This window comes from Cetorhinus maximus, chromosome 6, assembly GCF_964194155.1.
Source record: "Cetorhinus maximus chromosome 6, sCetMax3.hap1.1, whole genome shotgun sequence".
Lineage (NCBI taxonomy): Eukaryota > Metazoa > Chordata > Chondrichthyes > Lamniformes > Cetorhinidae > Cetorhinus > Cetorhinus maximus.
The window spans coordinates 2,858,619-2,883,802 of NC_135884.1; the positions used below are offsets into that span (position 1 = coordinate 2,858,619).

The following is a 25,184-nucleotide window of genomic DNA, read 5'->3' on the forward strand; positions in this document are numbered from 1 at the left end:
TACACGCTTCAGCTCCAATTTCTCTAAGTGCTCAGTCACTTTGTCCTGAACTATAGATTCCAATAATTTTCCTATAAGATGTTAGACGAACGAGTCTATAATTTCCTAGCTTCCCTTCCGCCTTTCTTAAGGAGTTACATTTGCAATTTGCCAATCTAAGGGACAATTCCTGAATTGAGAGAACTTTGGAAGATTCTGACTGAAGCAGCTGGAATTTCTTCAGCTACTTTCTTTAGAACTCTGGGTGCAAACCATCAGGTCCTGGGGATTTGTTAGTCTTTATTGCCCCAATGTTTCTCTAAAGCTGTTTTCCTGCTTACATTAACTTCAGTGAGTTCCAGTCCTTGTTACATTCTTAGTTTCCCCGGACTGTCTGGTATATTATCCCCTTCAACTGTGAAAACTGACAGTTATTTAACAAGTCTGCCATTTCCTTATTTCCATTTGCAACATTACCTGCATCTGTTTTTAAAGGGCCCACATTATCCTTTCTTTTCTAATATAACAGTAAAAATTGTGTTAATCTTGACATTCCTTTTTTTAAATCACGCATGCTGTCCATTGGCTCTCTCCCAGTCCACAGAAACTACTGTTCTTTATGCTTTGCTATACACTTTCCTTGAGTTATGCTATCTTGTCAAGTGTGGCTGTTGTATTTGGTTACTAGAGCTTTTGCCGCTTAGGGATTAAACAAAGGCCGGGATTTTCCCTCCCTGTTGCGGGTGGGACCTGCCGTGGGCGAGGTGGTGCCCCAGCCAGAAGTCCACGGACTTGCAGTGGGACCGGAAGATCGCGGCACCCACCGATAGTCTTGTATTAAACCAAAATGTTTTCAAATACTCAAATACCTATAGTTTTACTCAATCACAGCATGTCTGTGTTTCCATTGTGTTAAAGTTAGCATTACTGAAATCTAGTAACTGTGGTAAGTTTCTCCCCTCTGTAAATGATGATTGAATTCAATCATATTCTGATCACTGTTTTCCCTCACTGTTATAATGATTAACCAAGTCTGACTTGCTACTATAAACATTAGGTGAACTAGTTGGAGTTTTTAACAATCCGCCAGTTTCACAATACAAGCTTATTTCCAGGTTTTGAATAAAAACTGAATTAAAATTCTCAAACTGTATTACTTTAGACTATTCCCATTACACTAAATACTTAGTTTTGCTATTGGAAAAGCAAAATCAAAGGACAGACAGGGTGGAAAAAAACAGGAATAATTAAAACAAGATAAAGGCTTATTTTGCAATAAACGCTTGCTACTGTTAAAAAGGTTAAACTGCCAAGGAAAGGTCAATAACTGGAGACAAATGCCAAAATTCCATTTTTTTTTAATATAAATCTGCTGCCTTGCATGAGCTTGGGCCAGACTGCTCAACCCATAACGCGGACAAACAAATTATAGGAAGTTTTAAGTTTCAAAATCTTAAGCATTAACCAGGCCATTAAGTAGTTTTAACACTTGCAGTTGTACACAGAACATACAGGGTCTGTGTAGGAACTGGTTTCATCAAAGCAAGAAATGGAGCAGTATTTTCCCCTCCCTCTCCCAACAGTTTTAATTGTGAAAATTAAAAGTTGTCAAGAGTCCATTTCTATCCTCACCGAGATTTAATGCTCAGTAAATGCACAAACCCACCCCCCCACCCCGACCCCACCGAATTTCACTGCCTTCATGGTGTGTAATTTATGCAAAGGCAGTAGAAATGAGTGCAAATTCAACCATATCTGCTCACTCAAAATCTCCTCCCACAACAAATATTCTTTAGAAATGTACAAAAGAATAAATAAATATACATACTGTACAATATAAAAACATTTAAAATATACATATTTAAACTTCTGTTAAGGAGGCAAGGTTTGTGGTGACAAGCCACCACAGCAGAAAGTTCACATTCCCTGACAAAGTGTCCAGACAGCAGAGAATGATGAGATGGACTTTATACACACTCCCCAGACTTACTCACCCAGAACGAGACAGACTTTAGACACGCTCCACAGACTCACTCACCCATCGTAGCTTGTGATCCAAGCATCTCAGCTAATCTGCAGTCATTCTTACACAATCTCACGCCAGCCAGCACTGGGAGGCCAAATAAGGTGCATTAATGGCCGCCAGTGATCTCCAGAGCCAGGCGACAGTTACTCACTGACGTCTATGCCACTCCATTTTTAGAATGCAACACAGGGCTCCTCGTGATTGGACCTGGGAGGAGGCTTAATAGATTTTTAGTTTCAAAATCTCAGCAGTGATCTTAAGAAATGAGGCTCTGTATCCCGTGCACACTGTGGTATAGTTCAGTCATTTAGAGATTTGACAGCTCAGATCGGAACAGCAGGAATTGGACACTATCCAGTAAGTTTTATTGAGATGCTATATTCCATCCCCAGCTGAACCCAGGCCACCTCTTTAAGGCAGATGTAGAAAGAAATGTAAAAGTCCAATGCACACCTCTCAGAGATCAGTTAAGCTTTGTTGCCTTGATAGCTACATATGTTTAGAAACCATCCGTGTTTGAAAAAGGAGAGAAAAAGTACGTAAATGAAGGGCGGTAATGATTTACAGAAGCGCTCTCTCCACCTCTCTGAGGGAAAAGAATCTAAATTACACAGCCCTCATGTTAACTTTAGAATTGCAGCCTTTTCCCACAAGTTACCATTGCAAAAGTGGAAGCTTAAACCCAGACTCGACATGCCAGGTTTTCCTCGTTCCTCCAGCAGCAGACAGCCCCCAAAGCTGCAAACTCCAGGAGCCTGAAATTCAAAGCTCAGGTTTCAGTTGGTCCCCAGATTCTGGGTATGGAATCGCAGCCTGTGGTCTTGAGGAGATTGCACTTTCAGCAGCACAGTTAAACCATTATATGATTTTGTGATTTCCAACATTGGGCCACCCAACATGTCCCAGAACCACAGTCTGAACCTCCCAGTTCCTGGGCTGTGTCTGGCTCTGTAGGAAGTGCAAATTTCATCAGCTGGACCTGAATCCCACTGTCAGCTTTTCTGATTATGTTACTCCAAGTCCTGAAGATTTATAGTGCTTCCAGTAAACTGGGAATTGCCAGTACTGTCATCTTCAACTGACGGGTGAGGCTCCTGTAAGGATCAAATTAAGCATCAGTTACCAACACTAATCCTACACCTAAAGCAAGACACACATTTATACAACACCTTAAACTAAACAGGCCAGAGCTTCTTTTGCAAGAAGAACCCTTTTAGGTTATGGGGAGAAGGCAGGGGAATGGCACTAGGTGCATTGCTCATTTGGAGAGCCGCTGCAGACACGCTAGGCCGAACAATAGTTCTGTGCTGTAACCATTCAGTGACTGTGGAGAGAAGGCTAAGGAAATCTCTCTACTTCCAGCATGTCGAAAATTAGGGGCTATAAATGTAAGATGGTCATTAATAAATGCAAGAGGGAATTCAGCAGAAACTTTTTTTTATGCAGAATGTGGAACTCACTACCTATGGGGCGATTGAGGTGAATAGCACAGATACATTTAAGGGGGAAGCTAGATTAGCAGATGATGTTAATAGACAGGAATAGAAGGATATAGTGATAGTGTGTGATGAAGTGGGATAGGAGGAGGCTCATATGGAGCTTAAACACCAGCACGGACAAACCAGGCTGAATGCCCTGTTCCTGTGTTGTAGATTCTTTGTAATTCTAACATTGAAATATCTTAAAAGTGCTTCCCCCACCATAAAATAGTAGGGAAACAATAACCCATTAAGTGAAATGACCGGTTAACCTACTTTTTGGTGTTGGCAAAGGATGTATGCTGGACATAGGACTGCAAGAACTTGCTATCCTTTAAATCACGGCATGAGATCCTGAAGGCCACACCAGCAGCCAATGCCTTCAAGATCTCATCCAAAGGACGGAGGTTCCATCAGTGACAGTCTAGATTACCAACCAAACCACCCCCAGTGGAGCCCAAACCCAAATAACCTTCTGACATAGAGGCCAGCGGGTCCCACTAAATCCACCTGGATCCCTCAAGCAAGAAGGGAGCAGTAGTATAACGGTTCTGTTATTGGACTTGTAATCCAGAGGCTTGGACAAATGACCCAGAGACCCGAGTTCCAATCCCACCATGGCAGCTGAGCAAGTTAAATTCAACTAATTAACTAAACCTGGAATAAAAAGCTGGTCTCAGTAACGGTGATCATGAAACTACCAGATTGACATAAAAGCCCATCTAGTTCACGAACGTCCTTCAGGGAAAGAAATCTGCTATCCGATGTGATTCCAGTCCCAGATCAGTGGGGTTGATTCTTAGCTTCCCTCTAAAGTGGCCTAGCAAGCCAAGCATGGGGGAAATGGCGATGTAGTGACTAGTAACCCAGAGGCCCAAACGGACACGGGTTCAAATCTTACCACAGCAGGTGAATTTTAAATTCAATTAATTAATCTGGAATAAAAAGCTAGTATAGTAATGGTGACCATGAAATCATTGTCGATTGTAAAAACTTTGTCTGGTTCCCTAATGACCTTTAGGGAAGGAAATCTGCCGTCCTTACCCAGTCCGGCCTACATGTGACTCCAGACCCACAGCAGTGTGGTTGACTTTTAACTGCCCTCTAAATGGCCTAGCAAGCCACTTAGTTCAAGGGCTATTAGGGATGGGCATCAAATGCTGGTCTTCCAGTGACACCCACATCCCATGGAAAATTTTTTTAAAAAACCATTCAGCTGTACCAAATAAAACGGGACAGATCAGATGGCATCAGACATGACAAAGGGATACCCAGAACTATCATCCCTGCAACTTCTTCCACCTCATGGAGACTGTTCCATGAATATCCTGTCCTCAATGATGGGGGAGCCCAGCATATCAGAGCAAAGGCTAAAGCCAAAACACTTGCAAGCATCTTCATCCAGAAGAGCCAAATGGATGATCCACTGTGGCCTCCTCCTGAGGTCCCCAGCATTAGAGATGCCAGTCTTCAGTCAATCTGGTTCACTTCACGGGATATCAAGGAATGGCTAAATGCACTGAATATAGCAAAGGCTATGGGCCATGACACCATGCTGGCTGTAATGCAGAACAGCTGTGCTCCAGAACTAGCTAAGCTGTTCAAGTATAGCACCCTCGCCTTTGAATCAGAAGGTTGTGGGTTCATGTCCCACTCCCGGAAACCAAGAACTGTGAATGTACTCGAAAGAGTTACATGCGATCTGTTGATAACTCGAAAGAGTTACAATACTGGCATTGATCCAACAATGTGGAAAATTGCCCAGTTATGTCTTGCCCACAAAAAGAAAAACAGAACAAATCCAATCCAACCAATTACTTCCTCATCAAAATGTTGGAAGGTGTCATTGATAGTGCTATAAAGCTGCTCAAACTCATCAAGAAGCTGCCATTCATGCTCTGCTTGGGTTCCTACAGGGACGCTCCAGACCTCATTACAGCCTTGTTCCAGAACATGGACCAAAGAGCTGAATTCCAGAGGTGAGGCAAGGGTGACTGTCCTTGAAATCACAGCAGCATTTGACAGTCTGGCATCAAGGAGCCCTAGCAAAATTGAAGTCATTGGGAATAAGGGGGACATGTAGCATAGCTCAGTGATATAAGTATAGCGATGGGTTTCCATGGGCAACAGAAACAGTTATAACACGTTGATCAGAGTGTCATCTGGTTGCAACTCCTAAAGCTATTTCAAGAGTATGAAAGGAAAGTATGAAAGGGAACAACAGACAAGGCTTTAGATTAATGGGCCAAGACGATGACCTATTTCAAAATCAAGATCTGATAGCACAGGAGACCATTTGGCCCTGTGTGTCTGTTCTGGCTCTTTGAATGAGCTACTTGATCAGTCCCACTCCTCTGCTCTTTCCTCTTAGCCCTGCATATTTTTCCCCTTGAGTATTTATTCAATCCCCATTGAATGTTACTATTGAATATGTTTTTACTGACTGTCCTTTCAGATGGAGCATTTCCGATCACAACTCTTTGCATAATTCTTTCCTCCTCTCTAGTTGCTTTGCCAATTACCTTCAATCTGTGTTTTGCTGGTTACTGGTCCTCCTGTCACTGGAAACAACTTCTCCTTATTCTATCAAAACCCTCATGATTTTCAGCACTAAATCTCCCCCATTAACTCTTCTGTTAATCTCTTTGCTCTAAAGGAGAGCAATCCAAGAGAAGGCTTTATGAAGTAACATCTCTGCAGGGTGGTACCTGTAGAATATTGACAGGAAGATCAACAGTGAGCTGTGAATGAGACGTCGTAGACTGTGCTGTGAGCTGGAAGGCCAGATCCCCATCTCCCGATGGATCATCCTAAAACAAAATGTTTAATAACATACATCAGAAGTAGAAGCTGATGGAAGGTGGCCTTTCGGCCCATTTATCAAAAACAATCCCTACAATCCACATCAAAGCAGTCAACCACTTCTGAAATGATGGCAGAGTTTTTGCTTCCACAACCCTACACGTGATCATAGTCAGTGGAGAGTCCCGACACCAGCCTTAGAATTGTCCACCCTCAGTTTGAAATGGTGTCCCATCTGTTAAGTAAAAGGGCACCGAAGGCAACAGCAACTCTTCAAGTCCAAACACACAGGCTCCAAAGTCATGATCAGACTTAACCTGTCAACATCATATCCCCCAGTCTGTGCCCTACTGATTGTTTCTACTGGCCAGCCAATCTTTCACTGTTTACTCTCTCAAAGCCTTTCGTAAAGTTGAAACCCTCCCATTCCATCTCCCTTGACAATAAAGTAATTAAGTCCCCATTTTAAAAGCCTCCCTTCACTGCTGCCTTTCCACGGTTTCAGTATCCTACTAACGTGGCAACTGATATAAATAAACTGATAATTTTCAACTGAAACGGCCAAGCATCAAGCAGCAACTGACTGAAATTAGTCATTCAAGAATTTCCAGGGAGAGATTCCAAACAACATCATCAAAAATAACACACAAAACATTCAAAAGAATTACCCCCCACTGTCAGCAAACTTCCAAAAGCCCATGAGAAATCCATTGCAGACAGGAGCCAGCATTAGGCTATGATGAGCCTGTCGGATTGTGAATTTAAGGCACTGCAATAATATATATTTTCACCCTAGGTTAAGAAAGGTGAATTGAATTTTCAACATTACAGCTGCCTTATAAAAACGGTGCCAGTTCCAGAGACACATCCTGATGTTTTATTTAGTCTACTCTGGAGGTGAGACACTCCCTCAGGCTCACATCTCTGATATTCAAACTGGAGCACACTCTGTTCCTCAGGGTAGTGTCCTCGGCACAACCATCTTCAGCTGCTTCATCAATGACCTTCCTTCCATCATAAAGTCAGAAGTGGGGATGTTCACTGATGACTGCACAATGTTCATTCGCAACTCCTCAGATACTGAAGCAGTCCATGTCCAAATGCAGCAAAACCTGGAAAATATCCAGGCTTGGGCTGACAAGTGGCAAGTAACATTCATGCCACACAAGTACCAGGCAATGACCATCTCCAACAAGAGAGAATCTAACTATCACCCCTTGACATTCAATGGCATTACCATCACTGAATCCCCCGCTATCAACATCCTGGGGGTTGCCATTGACCAGAAGCGGAACTGGAATAGTCATATAAATACTGTGGCTACAAGAGCAGGTCAGAGACTTGGAATCCTGCGGTGAGTAACAGCTCCTGACTCCCAAAAGCCTGTCCACCATCTACAAGGCACAAATCAGGAGTGTGATGGAATACCCTCCACTTGCCTGGATGAGTGCAGCTGCCACAACACTCAATAAACTTGACATCATCCAGGATAAAGCAGCCTGCTTGATTGACACCACATCCACAAACATTCATTTCCTCCACCACCGACGAACAACACGGGCAGCAGTATGTACCATCTATAAGATGTACTGCAGGAATTCACCAAGGCTCTTTCAATAGCACTTTCCAAACCCATTATCACTACCATCTAGAAAGACAAGGGTAGCAGACACATGGGAACACCAACACCTGGGAGATCCCCTCCAAGCCACTCACCATCCTGACTTGGAAATATATCACCATTCCTTCACTGTCACTGGGTCAAAATCCTGGAACTCCCTAACAGCACTGTGGGTGTACCTACACCACATGGACTGCAGCAGTTCAAGGCGGCAGCTCACCACCACCTTCTCAAGGGCAATTAGGGATGGGCAATAAATGCTGGCCTAGCTAGCGACACCCACATCCCATAAATGAATAAAAAAAATAAAATGACTGAGCTGGACATCACTAATGGATCTGGCTGGACCATCTCAAGTGACACCACTTCTTCCTGTAACTAAATCCTCCTAACCCAGGATTTCCCCAAAGTAGTCAATCCCAAAGTACAGGTCTCAAACTGCCTCTTGCAATCCTCTTCTGCTCCATCACAGCTCCAGGTATGAGAAGCCCACTGGTTTAAGACCATCTGTCCAGCCGCCTAGGCCCTCCTGTTCTAAATCCATGCAATTCTGTAACTTCTCTATCTCCCCATCATCCCTGTCGTGTTTAATCCTTTGTCGAGGTCCCCTCCTGTTCCCTCACAGCCATCTTTCCTTGTCCTTTTTCTCACAAACAATTCACATGCGCAACTAACGTTCCCCTCTCCTTCACAATTGCCATCACCCACCTCCTAAAAAAAAAATCTTTAACTGCCTCAGTCTTCAAAAGTTACTGCCCATCCCTCACTTTCTCTAGGGTCCTCAGACATAGCTCCAAACAGCTCCATGTTTATACCATAGCCACCACTCCTTCAAATCTCTCAGTCCATTTTCCATGCAATCTGCAGGTATTATCAAAGTTTACAGAGAGCAGAATTACCCCCATAAATGTCTGGGAGAATGAAAACACACACTGTGACCCCAAAAGCAAGTTCCATATTATTTGTAATACGAAAATTAATAAATTAACACCAGGCCATTAATACGAGCATGTAGCTAGCCAGCGCATGGAAAGGTGAAGGGTAGAACTACAGGAGGACAACAATCCTTACAATTCTTAGATGATTCTTGTGAAGAATGCACCAGGTCCAATGTTAAAACCTGAAACCATAAGGATGGTAGGCTGCACTGCCTGTGACCGGTCTCATCCACGTACTGGGAGGGGGCTGAGTCATTGGTGCCGGTCCCTCAGAATCGAGGATGGCGTCCGTCAGGCTTGGTGAAACTTCAGATGAAGGAAGAGCCCAATTCTGGATCCACATGTTCTTCTGCAGTGGGGGCACGTTGTTGCACAGAGGAATGGAAATTGCAGCCCCAGGGTTGGCTTCCTTCTTCCCCTGTCGCCGCCACTCCGCCTCGCTGTCGAGTCGCTGAGCCTCAAAGTGGCTTGTGCCTTGATGGCCCAGGTGGTGCCATGCTGAGCGATCGGCAGCATTGTCCTCCCAGTCAGTGTTATTAATGCCTCCGTGCTTAAGGGCGACCTTGAGCGTATTCCTTATAACTTTTCCTTGGCTGCCCTTTTAACATTGGCCAATGGAGAGCTGTGAGGAGAGAACCTGCCGAGGGAAGCAGCTTTCGGGCATCTGGGCGCAATGGCCTGTCCATCGGAGTTGATTTTGCAGGGGCAGGGTTTCAATACTGGTAGACACAGCTTCATGGAGGACGTTCGCATTAGTCTGGCAGTCCTCCCATTTGATCCCCAGGATTCAATGCAAGCTGAGTAACCAGCCCAACTCCAAAATGTGCTAATAGTTTGGGGTGGATGAGACCCTGGAGGAGGACAGCAGGAACCTCAGTGAAGGAAACAGCTTCTAAACGATCAGACAATCAGCCTCCACAAATTGTAAACTGTGACCCAACCGCAGTAAACAACTGGAGTCCATCTTGCAATAAGGGCCAACATTCCACTTGCCTTCCTAATGACTTGCTGACCCTGCAGGTCTTTCTGGACCACAACATTCTGCAGTCTCTCAATTTAAATAATATTCTGCGTTACTATTCTTCCAGCCAAAACGGACAACCTCACATTTTCCCACATTATAAGCCATCTGCCATTTTTTACCCCACTTATATTCCGTCTATATATCCCTTTGTGAGGAGGATACAAAGAGTCTGCAACTTCTTTCCTACCTATCTTTGTATCTTCAGGAAATTTGGCTACAATATAGTCCCTTTACTCAAGTCATTAAGATAATGCATAAATAGCTGAGGCCCCAGCACTGATCTCTGCAGCACTCCACTATTTGACAGTCTGCCAACCTGAAAATGACCCATTTATTCCCAATCTCTGCTTCCTGTTAGTCAATCCTCTACCCATGCTAATATATCACCTCCATGAACTCTTATCTTGCACAATAACCTTTTATGTGGCACCTTATTGAATACCTTCTGGAAATATATTCATCAACTGAGCATCCATAACTCTCTGGAGTAGAGAATTCCAAAGATTCACAATATCCTGAGTGGAGAAATTTCTGCTCATCCCAGTCCTAAACAATTGACCCCTTATCACGAGGTTGTGCCCGTGTTCTAGATTGCTCAGCTAGGGGAAGCAAGCTTTCAGTGTCTACCCTGTCAAGCCCCTTCAGAATCACGTACCTTTCAATGGGATCACTTCTCATTCTTCCAAACACCACAGAATATAGGCCCCATGTACACAGCCTCTCATCATAGCACTACCTTTCATCCTATGAACCAATTCAGTGAATCTTTGCTGTACTGTCTCCAAAGGCAAGTTTATCCTCCTTTGATATGGAGACCAAAACCGTGTTGAGCACTCTCCAAAATCCTATACAATTGTAGCAAGACTTCCTTACTCTTGTACTCCAATCTCCTTGCAATAAAGGCCAATGTTAAGTTTTACTTTTAAAGAAACATACAGCAGTGGTGTTTAGGAGTTCCAAAAATGAAGCTTTTTAAAAATTCATTCACAGGATGTGGGCTTTGTTGGCTGGGCCAGCATTTATTTCCCAACTCTAGTTGCCCTTGAGAAGGGGGTGGTGAGCTGCCTTCTTGAACCACTGCAGTCCATGCAGCCCACAGTGCTGTTAGGAAGGGAGTTGCAGGATTTTGACCCAGCAACAGTGAAGGGACAGCAATATATTTCCAAATCAGGATGGTGAGTGGCTTGGAGGGGAACTTCCAGGTGGTGGTGTTCCCATCTACCTTCTGCCCTTGTCCTTCCAGATGGTAGAGATCATGGGTTTGGAAGGTGCTGTCTCAGGAGCCTTGATGAATTCCTGCAGTGCATCTTGTAGATGTACACATTGCTACTACTGGTGTCAGTAGTGGAGGGAGTGAATGTTTGTGGATGGGGTGCCAATCAAGTAGGCTGTTTTGTCCTGGACGGTGTCAAGATTCTTGTGTGTTGGTGGAGCTGCACTCATCCAGGCAAATGGGGAGTATTCCATCACACTCCTGACTTGTGCTTTGTAGATTGTGGACAGACTTTGGGGAGTCAGGAGGTGAGTTACTTGTCACAAGATTCCTAGCCTCTGACCTGCTCTTGTAGCCACAGTATTTATATGGCTAGTCCAGTTCAGTTTCTGGTCAATGGTAACCCCCCCAGGATATTGATAGTGGGGGATTCAGTGATGGTAATGCCATTGAATATCATGGGGTGATGGTTAGATCCTCTCTTGTTGGAGATGGTCATTGCCTGGCACTTGTGTGGCACGAATGTTACTTGCCGCCTGTCAGTCCAAGTCTGGATATTGTCCAAGTCTTGCTGCATTTGGACATGGACTGCTTCAGTATCTGAGGAGTCACGAATGGTGCTGAACATTGTGCAATCATAAGTGAACATCCCCACTTCTGACCTTATGATGGAAGGAAGGTCTTTGATGAAACAGCTGAAGGTGGTTGGGCCGAGGACACTACCCCAATGAACTCCTGCAGTGATGTCCTGGAGCTGAGATGACTGACCACTAACAACCACAACCATCTTCCTTTGTGCAAGGTATGACTCCAAACAGTGGAGACTTTTCCCCCGATTCCCATTGACTCCAGTTTTGCTAGGGCTCCTTGATGCCACTCATCAAATGTGGCCTTGATGTTGGGGGCAGTCAATCTCACCTCACCTCGGGAATTCAGCTCTTTTGTCCAAGTTTGGACCAAAGCTGTACTGAGGTCAGGAGCTGAGTGGCCCTGGCAGAACCCATGGCGTCAGTGAGCAGGTTATTGCTAAGCAAGTGCCTCTTGAAAGCACTGTTGATGACCCCTTCTATTACTTTACTGATGATGGAGAGTAGACTGATGAGGCGATAATTGGCCAGGTTAGACTTGTCCTGCTTTTTGTGTACAAGACATACCTGGACAATTTTCCACATAGCCGGGTGTATGCCACTGTTGTAATTGTACTGGAACAGCTTGGCTAGGGGCGTGGCAAGTTCTGGAGCACAAGTTTTCAATACTATTGCCAGAATATTGTTAGGGCTCACAGCCTTTGCAATATCCATTGCCTTCAGCTGTTTCCAGATCTCACATGAAGTGAATCGAATTGGCTGAAGACTGGCATCTGTGATGCTGGGGACATCTGGAAGAAGCCAAGATGGACCATCCACTCAGCACTTCTGGCTGAAGATTGTAGCAAATGCTTCAGCTTTATAAGACCATAAGACATAGGAGCAGAAATTAGGCCATTCGGCCCATCGAGTCTGCTCCGCCATTCAATCATGGCTGATAAGTTTCTCAACCCCATTCTCCCGCCTTCTCCCCGTATCTTTTGCACTGATGTGCTGGGCTCCCCCATCATTGTGGATGGGGATATTTGTGGAGCCTCCTCCTCCAGTGAGTTGTTTAATTGTCCACCAGCATTCACAACTGGATGTGGCAGGACTGCAGAGCTTAGATCTGATCCGTTGGTTGTGGAATCGCTTAGCTCTGTCTATCACTTGCTGCTTCTGCTGTTTGCCACGCAAGTAGTCCTGTGTTATAGCTTCACTGGGTTGACACCTCATTTTTAGGTATGCCTGGTGCTGCTCCTGGCATACCCTCCTGCGCTCTTCATTGAACCAGGGTTGATCCCCTGGCTTGATGGTAATGGCAGAGTGGGGGATATGCCGGACAATGAGGTTACAGATTGTGTTCGAGTACAATTCTGCTGCTGCTGATGGCCCACAGCACCTCATGGATGCCCAGTCTTGAGTTGTTGGACCTATCCCATTTAGCACAGTGGTGGTGCCGCACAACACGTTGGGTATTACTGAATGCCATTGCTGAAAGTAGACTTTAGACAAAGCTGAGACACCAGTTGTTCTATTGTACTATGCTGCCACCTCTTATGTTTTGAGCCATCGGGAAATCCTACCTGCAATAGCTGGGTCTGGACGTAAGGAGCTCCCGTAGTTGGGTCACGGATCGTCAGGCCACCAGCGGGCATTATAACATTACCGAAGCGACAGTTCTGGCTCACAGCAGTGGATGGCGTGGACTGTCCCCTGTTGGCTTTCTTCCTTTGTCCGGCACTGTTGGCATTCTCTTAAAATGGGGCAAAAAAAAACTATTGTGAGCTAGCACCTAGGGAGCAGAAAACTGGTAGATGGGGGAGCATGCAGTGGGAAAGAGGAAAGAAAAAGTGGCCCTTGCACATTTTCTCACAGAATTACACCATTCCTCTCACTTGTAACTCCCAACCCAGCATGTTTCTGACGATGGCTACTCCACAAAGGCATTTCCACAGGAGGATAATGAACAACGTGTTGGTCGTGCTTTATCCGAATCAAAAGATTGTGGGGTCAAGTCCCAAACCAGAGACTCAAGAGTCATTCACACTACAGAAGGAGGCCATTCAGCCCATTGAGTCCATGCTGGCTTCCCATGGAGCAACCCAGTCAGTCCCACTCCTCCATTCGATCCCTGCAAGTTTATTCCCTGCTTCCATCACCTTCATGGGCAGTGAGTTCCAGGTCATTGCCACTTGCTGTGTAAAAGAAGTTCTTCCTCACATCCCCTGGTATTTGTTGCCCAAACTCTAAATCTGGGTCCCCTAATCCTTGTACCACCACCTAATGGAAGGAGTTTTTCCTTGTCTTCCTTATCTAAGCCTGTCATAATCATGCACACCTCTTATCAAATCTCTCCTTAATCTCCTTTGTTCTAAGGAGAACTACCCTAGCTTCTCCAACCAAACCTTGTAACAAAACCCCCCACCCCCAATTCCTGGAACCATTCTATTAAATCTCCTCTGGACCCTCTCAGGGATCTTCACCACTTTCCTAAAGTGTGGTGACCAGAACTTCCCTGCTTGTGTACTCAATGCCTGCATTTATGAAGACCAAGAACCCATATGCTTTGCTAACCACTCTTGCATTTATGTCCTACCGCTTCCAAAGATTGATACCCATGCATGCCTAGGTCTCTCTGTTCCCGCACTCTTCAGAACTGTGCCATTAAGTCTATATTGCCTCTCCCTATTCCTTTGCTAAAATACATCACTGAACACTTCTGTATTAAATTCCACTTGTCTGCCCATTCTGCTAGCCTCTGTCCCATTGCAGAAACTTCTGTGTCATCCTCACAGTTTGTCACTCCTCCAAGTTTGGTAGCATCATCAAATTTTGAAATTCTACTCTATATCCCAAGATCCAAGTCATCTACACATAGCAAAAAAAAAAAGTGGTCCCAGCACTGAGCCTTGGGGAACACCACAGTCGACCAGCTCACTGCTTTCTGTCCTTCAGTCAATTTTCTACTCAATTGGACTTCAGCACCATACGCAGGCTGACAATCTCAGGGCAGGACCGAGGGGGGCGCCGCATGGTCAGAGGGGAGGGACCGAGGGGGGCGCCGCACGGTCAGAGGGGAGGGACCGAGGGGGGCGCCACACGGTCAGAGGGGAGGGACCGAGGGGGGCGCCGCACGGTCAGAGGGACTGAGGGGGGCGCCGCATGGTCAGAGGGACCGAGGGGGGCGCCGCACGATCAGAGGGACCGAGGGGGGCGCCGCACGGTCAGAGGGACCGAGGGGGGGCCGCACGGTCAGAGGGACCGAGGGGGGGCCGCACGGTCAGAGGGACCGAGGGGGCGCTGCACGGTCAGAGGGACCGAGGGGGTGCCGCACGGTCAGAGGGACCGCTGCACGGTCAGAGGGACCAGACTGAGGGGGGTGCCGCATGGTCAGAGGGGCCAGACTGAGGGGGGCGCCGCATGGTCAGAGGGGCCAGAATGAGGGGGGCGCCGCACGGTCAGAGGGGAGGAACCGAGGGGGCGCCACACGGTCAGAGGGGCCAGAATGAGGGGGGCGCCGCACGGTCAGAGGGGAGGAACCGAGGGGGCGCCACACGGTCAGAGGGGCCAGACTGATGGGGGCGCTGCACGGTCAGAGGGGCCAGACTGAGGGGGCGCTGATGACACAAAACTAGGTGGGAACGTGAGTTTTGAGGAGGATGCAAAAAAGACTTTAAGGGGATTTGAGCAGGTTCTGTCAGTGGACAAGAACATGGCAGGTGGAATATAATGTGAAAAAAATGCGAAGTTATCCACTTTGGAAGGAAAAACAGAAATGTAGAATATTTCTTAAATGCTGAGTGTGGAAAGTGTTGATGTGGAAAGGGATCTGGGTGTCCTTGATCATAAATCAGTGAAAGCTAAAATGCAGGTACAGCAAGAAATTGGGAAGGCAAATGGTAAGTTGGCCTTTATCGCAAGAGGATTTGAGTACAGGAGTAAAGATGTTTTGCTGCAGTTGTATAGAGTCTTGTTGAGACTGCACCTGGAGTATTGTGTACAGTTTTGGTCTCCTTATCTAAGGAAGGATACACTTGCCATAGAGGGGATGCAATGAAGGTTCACCAGACTGATCCCTGGGAAGGCAGGATTGTCCTATGAGGAGAGATTGAGGAGACTGGGCCTGTATTCTCTAGAGTTTAGAAGAATGAGAGGTGATCTCATTGAAGCTTTCAAAATTCTTACAGGGCTCGACAGGGTAGTTGCAGGAAGGATGTTTCTCCTGGCTCGGGGGTGGTGGTGGGGGGGGCAGTCTCGAATCAGGGGACACAGCGGCAGAATAAAAGCTAAGCCAGGAGATGAGGATGAATTTTTTCACTCAGAGGGTGGTGTATCTCTACCCCAGAGGGCTGTGGAGCTCAATTATTGAGCACGTTTTAAGACAGAGATCGATAGATTTCTAGATATTAAAGGGGTCAAAGGATATGGGGATAGTGTGGGACAATGGCGCTGAGGTAGATCAGCCATGATCTAGTTGAATGATGAGGGGCCAAATGGCCTACCCCTATTTCCTATGTCGGAGGGGCTGTACTGAGGGAGCGAAACGTTAAAACGAAGCCTCATCTGCCCTCACTGTTGCTAGTTAAGGAACGCCTTGATTTTAAAATCCCCATGCTTATTTTCAAATCGCTCCATGACCTCGTCCCTCTCTATCTCTGTAACCTTCTCCAGCCCACAGCCCTCTAAGATATCTACACCTATCAAATTTTGACCGTAATATCTATCACCACCCTTGGTGGCCGTGCCTTCACCTATCAGGACCCTAAGCTCTGGAATCCCTCCCTAAACAACTCCGCCTTTTTCCTTCTTTAAGACGCCCCTTAAAACATACTACTTTGACCAAGCTTTTGGTAATCTGCCCTAGTATCTCCTTATGTGGCTGAGCGTCAGATTTTATTCGCTAAAGCAACATGCTGTAGTAAACGATCCCATGACTGTAATTCAAAGTAGTTCAGGGGAGTTATCCCTAATGTCCTGGCTAATATTTATCTGTCAATCTACATCACTGAATGTCATTTACTCAATGCTGTTTGCGGGAGTTTGCTTTGTATAAATTGACTGCCACATTTCCTACATTACAATAGTGACGGATATTAAGGATTTAAGGACATCCTAAGGGTGTGAAAGGCACTGTATAAATGCAAGTCTTTCTTTCTAAAGGTGAAACTCGACTCACCTCACGCAGCCGCTTAATCGGCAGCGCGAGTAGTGTTCCCAAACCACCTTCCTACCAGGTGATGGGTGTGTGGCTCAGGGAGATGACAAATGGAAAGGAAAAAAAAGCTGTAAACACACCTGGTAGACATAGAACTGGAGCCAGAGAACGCATCGCTCCTCATTTCCTCACAGTCAACTTTGAAAGAGTGTCCCTTACCTGTGCTGCCTCCAACTCCTTTCTGTTTCCTCTTCTTAGCAAGCTGTATAGCTCTGTAATCTGTCCTAGCCGATCCCCCGCTTTCCTAGATAACATTTCATTAATTAGCAACAGTTTAAAGCAAATGGAACAGCACACGCAGGTAGTCATAATAAACAATGACCGAAAAGATAAACTTTGTGCTGAAAAGCTGTTTCTAATAATACAGTACCATAATTTCATGCTTCTTCTGTCACTCTTGCATGTGAATCCTAATGTTGAGTTCAAGCCCCACTACAGACACAAAGCATAGGAACAGGAGAAGGCCATTTATCTCCTTAAGCCTGCTCTGCCATTCAGTGAGATTGTGGCTGATCTACGACCTAACTCCATATAACCACATTTGCCCCATATCCCTCAATGCCTTTGGCTAACAAATATCTACCAATCTCAATTTTTGAATTTATAACTGATCTAGCATCCATTACCCTTTGAAGAAAGTTCCAAACTTAAGGAAATAAACTTGCAGGGCTACAGGGATAATGCAGGGAATGCGACTGAGTAGACTGCATTGGAGAGCCAGCATGGACCCGATGGGCTGAATGGCCTCCTTGTGTCATAGTATCTTTATGAGAATAACTCACTGCATGAAATAACTTCTCTTCTCCTCTTTTGTGATTTTGCCAGTTACCTTAAATCTGTCTCCTCCTGCCAGTGGAAACAGTTTCACCCCATGTACTCATCAAAGCCTCTCAATTTTGCCAGTAAATCGCCACACAATCTTCTCCACTCCACGGAGAGCAATCACATCTTCTCCAGTCTCTGTATCTACCCAAATTACCTCATCCTTGGTAAAATCATTCTGGTAAAAATGGCTGCTGCAATGTTGCATATCCAAGCCTCTAATGATATAAGACAGCGGTTCACACCCAAGGATTTGCTGTGGATTCACCGCTGTTACATAGTGAAACCCAGCCGACAACTCTCCAGCAAACCTGCTTTCCTGAATTTATTATGGACGATGCCCATCAGGTAAACAACTCCCTTCCCCTGTGCACCTGTTTAAATAATTCTACCAGATCTTTCACATTCACTTGAACAGGTCGATGGGAGCACTTAATATCTGAAATACTAAAGATGAGAGGGTGCCAAGTTAAGCCCCCAACCCTCTCCTTAACAGTGCAGACTGAATGGGAGATTCCCCCTGCCCAGTCCAATGTCCAAATGGCTGATCCTCCCAAGCGTTTGAGGGAGAATATCATTGAGCTTTGGGGTTGAAATTGACCTAAACAGGCTCAAGTGAACCGGCAGCCTGGGTTCTTTCTCCACTGAAGTCAACTTTTGCTGTGAGTTCTTTCGTGCCACAGGCATTGACTGGATTCACTCATCTATTTGGCCACAGGATGCACCACAACTGATCCAGATTCCACCCTTGCTAGGCAGGAGCATTTCCCGGCAGTGTTATCTTGTGACCATCTCCTGCAACCCTGAATGTGATAGGCTCAGCATAGAATGGGAAGCTATCCTGGTGCCTAGATTCATCGAACGCAGGAAGCCAGCATTCAGTCCATCATGCCTATGCTGGCTCTTGCAAAGAGCTATCCAATTAGTCCCACTGCCCTGCTCTTTCCTACAGCACTGCAAATTTTTCCCCTTTTTAAGCATATATGCAATTCCCCTTTTTAAAGTTACTACTGAATCTGTTTCCAACAGCCTTTTGGGGGCACATTCCAGATCGTAACAACTCGCCTCAACTATAGTTGGGAATTTGGTTCAGGTGGGAATTTGGTGCAGAGGGGGCAGTAAGAGGTGCTCCTTTATCTATTTTTTTTTCAGCCTCCAGTATTTGGTGAGTATCCTTCCTTGTCTCCAAACTAGGTGAATCCAACTTTCTATTACTATAGCTGTGTAAATTATTAATTAATTAAATAAATAAGGTTGGAGAGAAATGGCAGGGCAGGCGGTGCCATGGTTGCAGCATGTGGGAATCTGTGGAATGCACTGCAGTCCGGGACACCCATATCTACAGAAAGTGTCTGCAGCTTAGGCAACTTCAGCTCCAAGTTGCTGAGCTGTATTCACAGCTGTGGAGATTGCGGGGCATCAGGGAGGGGGGAGAGCTACCTGGACACGTTGTTCCAGGAAACAGTGCCACCTCTTAACTTAAGCAGAGCTTGAGAGCTGGTCAGTCGTCAAGGAGGGTGTGACTGCAAGTCAGGCAGGTAAGGGGAACCAGCATGTAGTGATGGAGAAGCCTCAGCCACTGACTTTGTTCAACAGGTACCAGATGCTTGCTACCTGTGTGGGTGAGGACTGCAAGGTTGATGAGCAGTCTAAGCATGGCACCATGGTAAAGGATGCCATTCAAGTGGGGAGAGCGAAGAAGAATGTGGCAATAATCAGAGACAGCATAGTCAGGGGGATAAATACTGTTCTCTGCAATCGAGAGCACGAGTCCAGATGGCTGTGTTGCCTGCCCAGTTCCAGGGTTTGGGATATCTGCTCAGGGATGGAGAGGAGCTTGCAGTGGGTGGGAAAGGATCCAATGGTCATGGTCCACCTAAATACCAAGGAAAGAGGTTCTGCAATGGATAGTGTGAGGAGTTAGGCACTAAATTAAAAAAACAGAATCTCAAAGGTAATAATCTCTGGATAAGGGTAAATAAAATTAGAGAGATGAATGCGTGGCACAAAGATGGTGTGGGAAAAGCTGGTTCTGGTTCATGGGGCACTGGCACCAGTACTGGAGGAAGTGAGGGCTGTACCATTGGGATGGTTTACTCCTGAACCATGCTGGGGCCAGTGTTCTAGCAAGCCATACACCTAGGGAACTAGACAGGGTTTTAAATTGTGGGAACAAGGGATCAAATTTGGGAAGATGTGGTCAATCAAAAAGTAGAGGCAAGGCAATGGAGAAAGGTATTAATGTGGGAAAGGATAAACAGACTGTGACTGGAACGGACAGAGTAAAAATCTAACAGTAAATCAGCAGATAAGTCTAGAGGTTGCAAAAATAATAAAAGGAAAAAACTAAAGGCTCTGTACCTGAATGTACATAACATTGGAAACAAAACAGATCAACTGATAGCTCAAATAAAAATGAACAAGTACGATCTGATAGCCATTGCAGAGACACGGCTGCAGGATGACACAGGTTGGGCCCTGAATATTGAAGGGTACATGACATTTAGGAAGGATAGGAAACTAGGAAAGATGGAGGTGTGTCTCTGTTAATTAATTATGGTATTAGCACATTAGAGACGGATGACCCAAGTTCAGGAAACCAAGATGTAGAAATGGTTTGGGTAGCGATGCGAAATGATAAAGGCAAGAAGTCACTGTGGGAATGGTGTACAGGCTCCCTAACAGTGCCCACACGGTAGGACAGAGTATAAAGTAAGAAATAATGGGAGCCTGTTGGAAAGGTACGGTGAAAATCATGGGGGATTTTAATCTACATATAGACTGGGAAAATCAGATGGGCAAAGGTAGCCCAGATGAGGAATTCATAGAATGTTTTCAGGATAGTTTCTTAGAACAGCACATTCTGGCACCAACCAGAGAGCAGGATATACTGAACCTGGTATGGTGCAACGAAATAGGATTAATTAATGACCTTATAGTGAAGGTGCCCCTAGGTAGCAGCGATCATAATATGATTGAATTTTACATTCAGTTTGAGGGAGAGAACAGCGGGTCTAAGACTAATATTTTAAACTTAAATAAGGGCAATTATGAGGGCAAGAAAGCAGAGCTAGCTAAAGTGAACTAGCAAATTAGGTTAAAGGATAAGTTAGAGATGCAGTGGAGCACAGGTAAGGGGATATTTCAAAATAACAGAATAGATACATTCCAACGAGAAAAAAAAATTCCAAGGGAAGGACCCACCATTCATGCTTAACTAGAAAAATTAAAGATAGTATCAAACTTAAATAAGCATATTATTGCGCGAGAATGGGTGGCAGCTCAGAACATTGGACAGAATAAAAAAAGCAGCAAAGAATTATTTATTTTTATTCATTCATGGGATGTGGGCTTCGCTGGCTGGGCCAGCATTTATTATCTATCCCTAGATGCCCTTGAGGTGGTGGTGGTGAGCTGCCTTCTTGAACTGCTGCAGTCCATGTGGTGTAGGTACACCAACAGTGGTGATAGGGAGTTCCAGGATTTTGACCCAGCGACAGTGGAAGAACAGCAATATATTTCCAAGTCAGGATGGTGAATGACTTGGAGATCTTCCAGGTGGTGGCATTCCCATCTATCTGCTGCCCTTGTCCTTCTAGACGATAGTGATCGTGGGTTTGGAAGGCGCTGTTGAAGGAGCCTTGGTGAATTCCTGCAGTACATCTTGTAACTCTTGTAGAGTTAAAACAATTAACTAAATTAACAATAACAAGGGAGAAATCAAGCACAGCCCCTAAGTCAGGTATGTACATCTTGTAGATGTACACACTGCTGCTACTGTGCATTGGTGGTGGAGGGAGTGAACGTTTGTGGATGTGGTGCCAATTAAGTGGGCTGCTTTGTCCTGGATGGTGTCAAGCTACTCGAGTGCTGTGGCAGCTGCACTCATCCAGGCAAGTGCGGAGTATTCCATCACATTCCTGACTTGTGCCATGTAGATGGTGGACAGGCTTTGGGGAGTCAGGAGGTGAGCTACCTGTCGCAGGATTCCTAGCCTTTGACCTGCTCTTGTAGCCACAGAATTTATATGGCTAGCCCAGTTCAGTTTCTGGTCAAGGGTGTTGATAGTGGGGAATTCAGTGATGGCAAATGCCATTGAACGTCATGGGGCAATGGTTAGACTCTCTCTTATTGGAGATAGTCATTGCCTGGCACTTGTGTGGAGAAAATGTTACTTGCCACTTGTCAGCCCAAGCCTGAACATTGTCCAGGTCTTGCTGCATTTGGACATGGACTGCTTCAGTATCTGAGGAGTCACGAATGCTGCTGAACACAGTGCAATCATCAGTGAACATCCCCACTTCTGACCTTATGATGGAAGGAAGGTCATTGATGAAGCAGCTGAAGATGGTTGGGCCGAAGACACTACCCTGGGGAACTCCTGCAGTGATGTCCTGGAGCTGAGATGACTGACCTCCAACAACCACAGCCATCTTCCTTTGTGCTAGGTATGACACCAACCAGTGGAGTTTTCTCCCCCTGATTCCCATTGACTCGAGTTTTACTTGAGCTCTTTGATGCCACACTCAGTCAAATGCTGCCTTGATGTTAAGGGCAGTCACTCTCACCTCACCTCAGGAGTTCAGCTCTTTTGTCCATATTTGAACCAAGGCTGTAATGTGGTCAGGAGCTGAGTGGCCCTGGCAGAACCCAAACTGGGCGTCAGTGAGCAGGTTATGGCTAAGCAAGTGCCACTTGATAGCACTGTTCATGGCCCGATTACTTTACTGATAACAGAGAGTAGACTGATGGGGTGGTAATTGGCCAGGTTGGATTTGTCCTGCTTTTTGTGTACAGGACATAGCTGGGCAATTTTCCACATTGCCAGGCAGATGCCAGTGTTGTAGCAGTACTGGAACAGCTTGGCTAGGGGCACGGCACCGTTCTGGAGCACAAGTCTTCAGTACTATTGTGGGAACATTATCAGGGCTCACAGCCTTTGCACTACCCAATGCCTTCAGCTGTTTCTTGATATCACATGGAGTGAATCGAATTGGCTGAAGACTGGCATCTGTGATGCTGGGGGTCTCCAAAGGAGGCCAAGGTGGGTCATCCACACAGCACTTCTGACTAAGGAATGTAGCAAATGCTCCAGCCTTATCTTTTGCATTGATGTGCTGGGCTCCTCCATCATTGAGGATGGGGATATTTGTGGAGCCTCCTCCTCCAGTGAGTTGTTTAATTGTCCACCACCATTCACGACTGGATGTGACAGGGCTGCAGAGCTTAGATCTGACCCGTTGGTCGTGGGATCACTTAGCTCTGTCTATCACTTGCTGCTTATGCTGTCTGGCATGCAAGTAGTCCTGTGTTGTAGCTTCACCAGGCTGATACCTTATTTTTAAGTATGCCTGGTACTGCTCCCTAGCATGCCCTCCTGCACTCTTAATCGAACCAGAGTTGATCACCTGGCTTGATGGGTATGCTGGACTATGAGGTTACAGATTGTGTTCGAGTACAATTCTGCTGCTGCTGAGGGCCCACAGCGCCTCATGGATGCCCAGTCTTGAGTTGCTAGATCTGTTCAAAATCTACCCCATTTAGCATGGTGGTAGTGCCACACAACACGATGGAGGGTATCCTCAATGTGAAGGCGGGTCACTCCTACCTATATTGTCAGATATCAGGACAGATGTATCTGCGACAAGCAGGCTGGTGAGGATGAGGTCAAGAATGTTTTCCCTCTTGTTGGTTCCCCCACCACCTGCTGCAGACCCAGTCAAGCAGCTATGTCCTTTAGGACAAAAATAAAAATACCTGGAAAAACTCAGCAGGTCTGACAGCATCTGCGGAGAGGAACACAGTTAACGTTTCAAGTCCCGTATGACTCTTCAACAGAACAGTTCTGATGAAGAGTCATACAGACTCGAAACGTTAACTGTGTTCCTCTCCGCAGATGCTGTCAGACCTGCTGAGTTTTTCCAGGTATTTTTATTTTTGTTTTGGATTTCCAGCATCCACAGTTTTTTGCTTTTATCTATGTCCTTTAGGACTTGGCCAGCTCGGTCAGTAGTGGTGCTACAGAGCTACGCTTGGTGATGGACATTGAGGTCCGCCACCCAGAGTACATTCTACGCCCATGCCACCTTCAGCGTTTCCTGCAAGTGGTGTTCAACACGGAGGAGCACTGATTCATTAGCTGAGGAAGGGCGGTACCTGGTAATCAGCAGGTTTCCTTGCCCATGTTTGACCTGATACCATGAGACTTCATGGGGTCCAGAGTCGATGTTGAGAACTCCCAAGGCAACTCCCTCCTGACAGTATTCCACTATGCTGCCACCTCTGCTAGGTCTGTCCTGGCAGTGGGGACAGGACACACCCTGGGATGGTGATGTCTGGGACCTTATCTGTGAGATATGATTCCATGAGGATGACTATGTCAGGCTGTTGCTTGACTAGTCTGAGAGACAGCTCTCCCAATTTTGTCACAAGCCCCCAGAGAAAGGAAAAATTACAGCATGGGAGAAAGCTAGCTAGAAATATAATGGCGAATAGTAAGAGTTTCTATAGATATTTAAAAAAAGTAAAAGTGAGCATTGGTCCTATAGAAAATGAGTCTGGGGAGTTAATAATGGAAAATAAGGAGATGGCAGGCGAGTTGAACAGGTATTTTTCATTGGTCTTCACCATAGAGGAAACAAGTAACATCCCAGAAATAGCTGTAAATCAGGAAATGGAAGAGAGGGAGGAACTTGTTGGAGCTGCGGGCTGACAAGTACCCAGGTCCTGATGGACTTCATCCTAGGGTCTTAAAAGTGGCTAGAGATAGTTGATGCGTTGGTTTTAATTTTCCAAAATCCCCTAGATTCGGGGAAGGTTCCATTAAATTGGAAAATAGCAAATATAACTCCTTAATTCAAAAAAAAAGGGGGGGGTGGACACAGGGAGCAGGAAACTACAGGCCAGTTCGCTTAACATCTGTCATAGGGAAAATGTTAGAAGCTATTATTAAAGATATTATAGCAGGGCACTTAGATAAATTCAAGGTATTCAAGCAGAGTCAACATGATTTTGTAAAAGGGAAATCATGTTTAACCAATTTGTTGCAGTTCTTTGAAGGAGTCACATGTGCTGTGGATAAAGGGGAACCGGTGGATGTACTGTATTAGATTTCCAGAAGGCATTTGATAAGGTGCCACATCAAAGGTTATTGCAGGAAATAAAAGCTCATGGTGTACGGGGTAACATATTGGCATGGGTAGAAGATTGGCTGGCTAACAGGAGCTAGTTCGCATAAATGGGTCTTTTTCTGGTTGGCAGGATGTGATGAGTGGTGTGCCACAGGGATCAGTGCTGGGGCCTCAACTTTTTGCAATTTATATAAATAACTTGGATGAAGGGACCAAGGTATGGTTGCTAAATTTGCTGATGATACAAATATAGGTAGGAAAGTAAGTTGTGAAGAGGACATAAGTAGACTACAGAGGGATATAGATAACAGGTTAAGTGAATGGGCAAAGATCTGGCAAATGGAGTAAAATGTGAGAAGATGTGAAA

The 25,184-nt window shown here is 45.6% G+C and overlaps 1 protein-coding gene across 1 annotated transcript in view; it reads right to left on the bottom strand.

Moving 5' to 3' along the window:
- Positions 1–1,321: 1,321 nt before the first annotated feature.
- LOC144681478 (zinc finger protein ZXDC) overlaps positions 1,322–25,184 on the bottom strand; it is a 32,895-nt gene continuing 9,032 nt past the window's right edge. Inside the window, exons 7-10 of the mRNA XM_078543097.1 lie at positions 17,025–17,109; positions 13,234–13,403; positions 6,192–6,293; positions 1,322–3,099 (exon numbers count right to left, since the gene is read on the bottom strand). Of these exons, the coding sequence (XP_078399223.1) occupies positions 3,016–3,099; positions 6,192–6,293; positions 13,234–13,403; positions 17,025–17,109 (441 nt within the window). The 3' untranslated portion in view covers positions 1,322–3,015. The remainder of the gene's footprint in view (positions 3,100–6,191; positions 6,294–13,233; positions 13,404–17,024; positions 17,110–25,184) is intronic.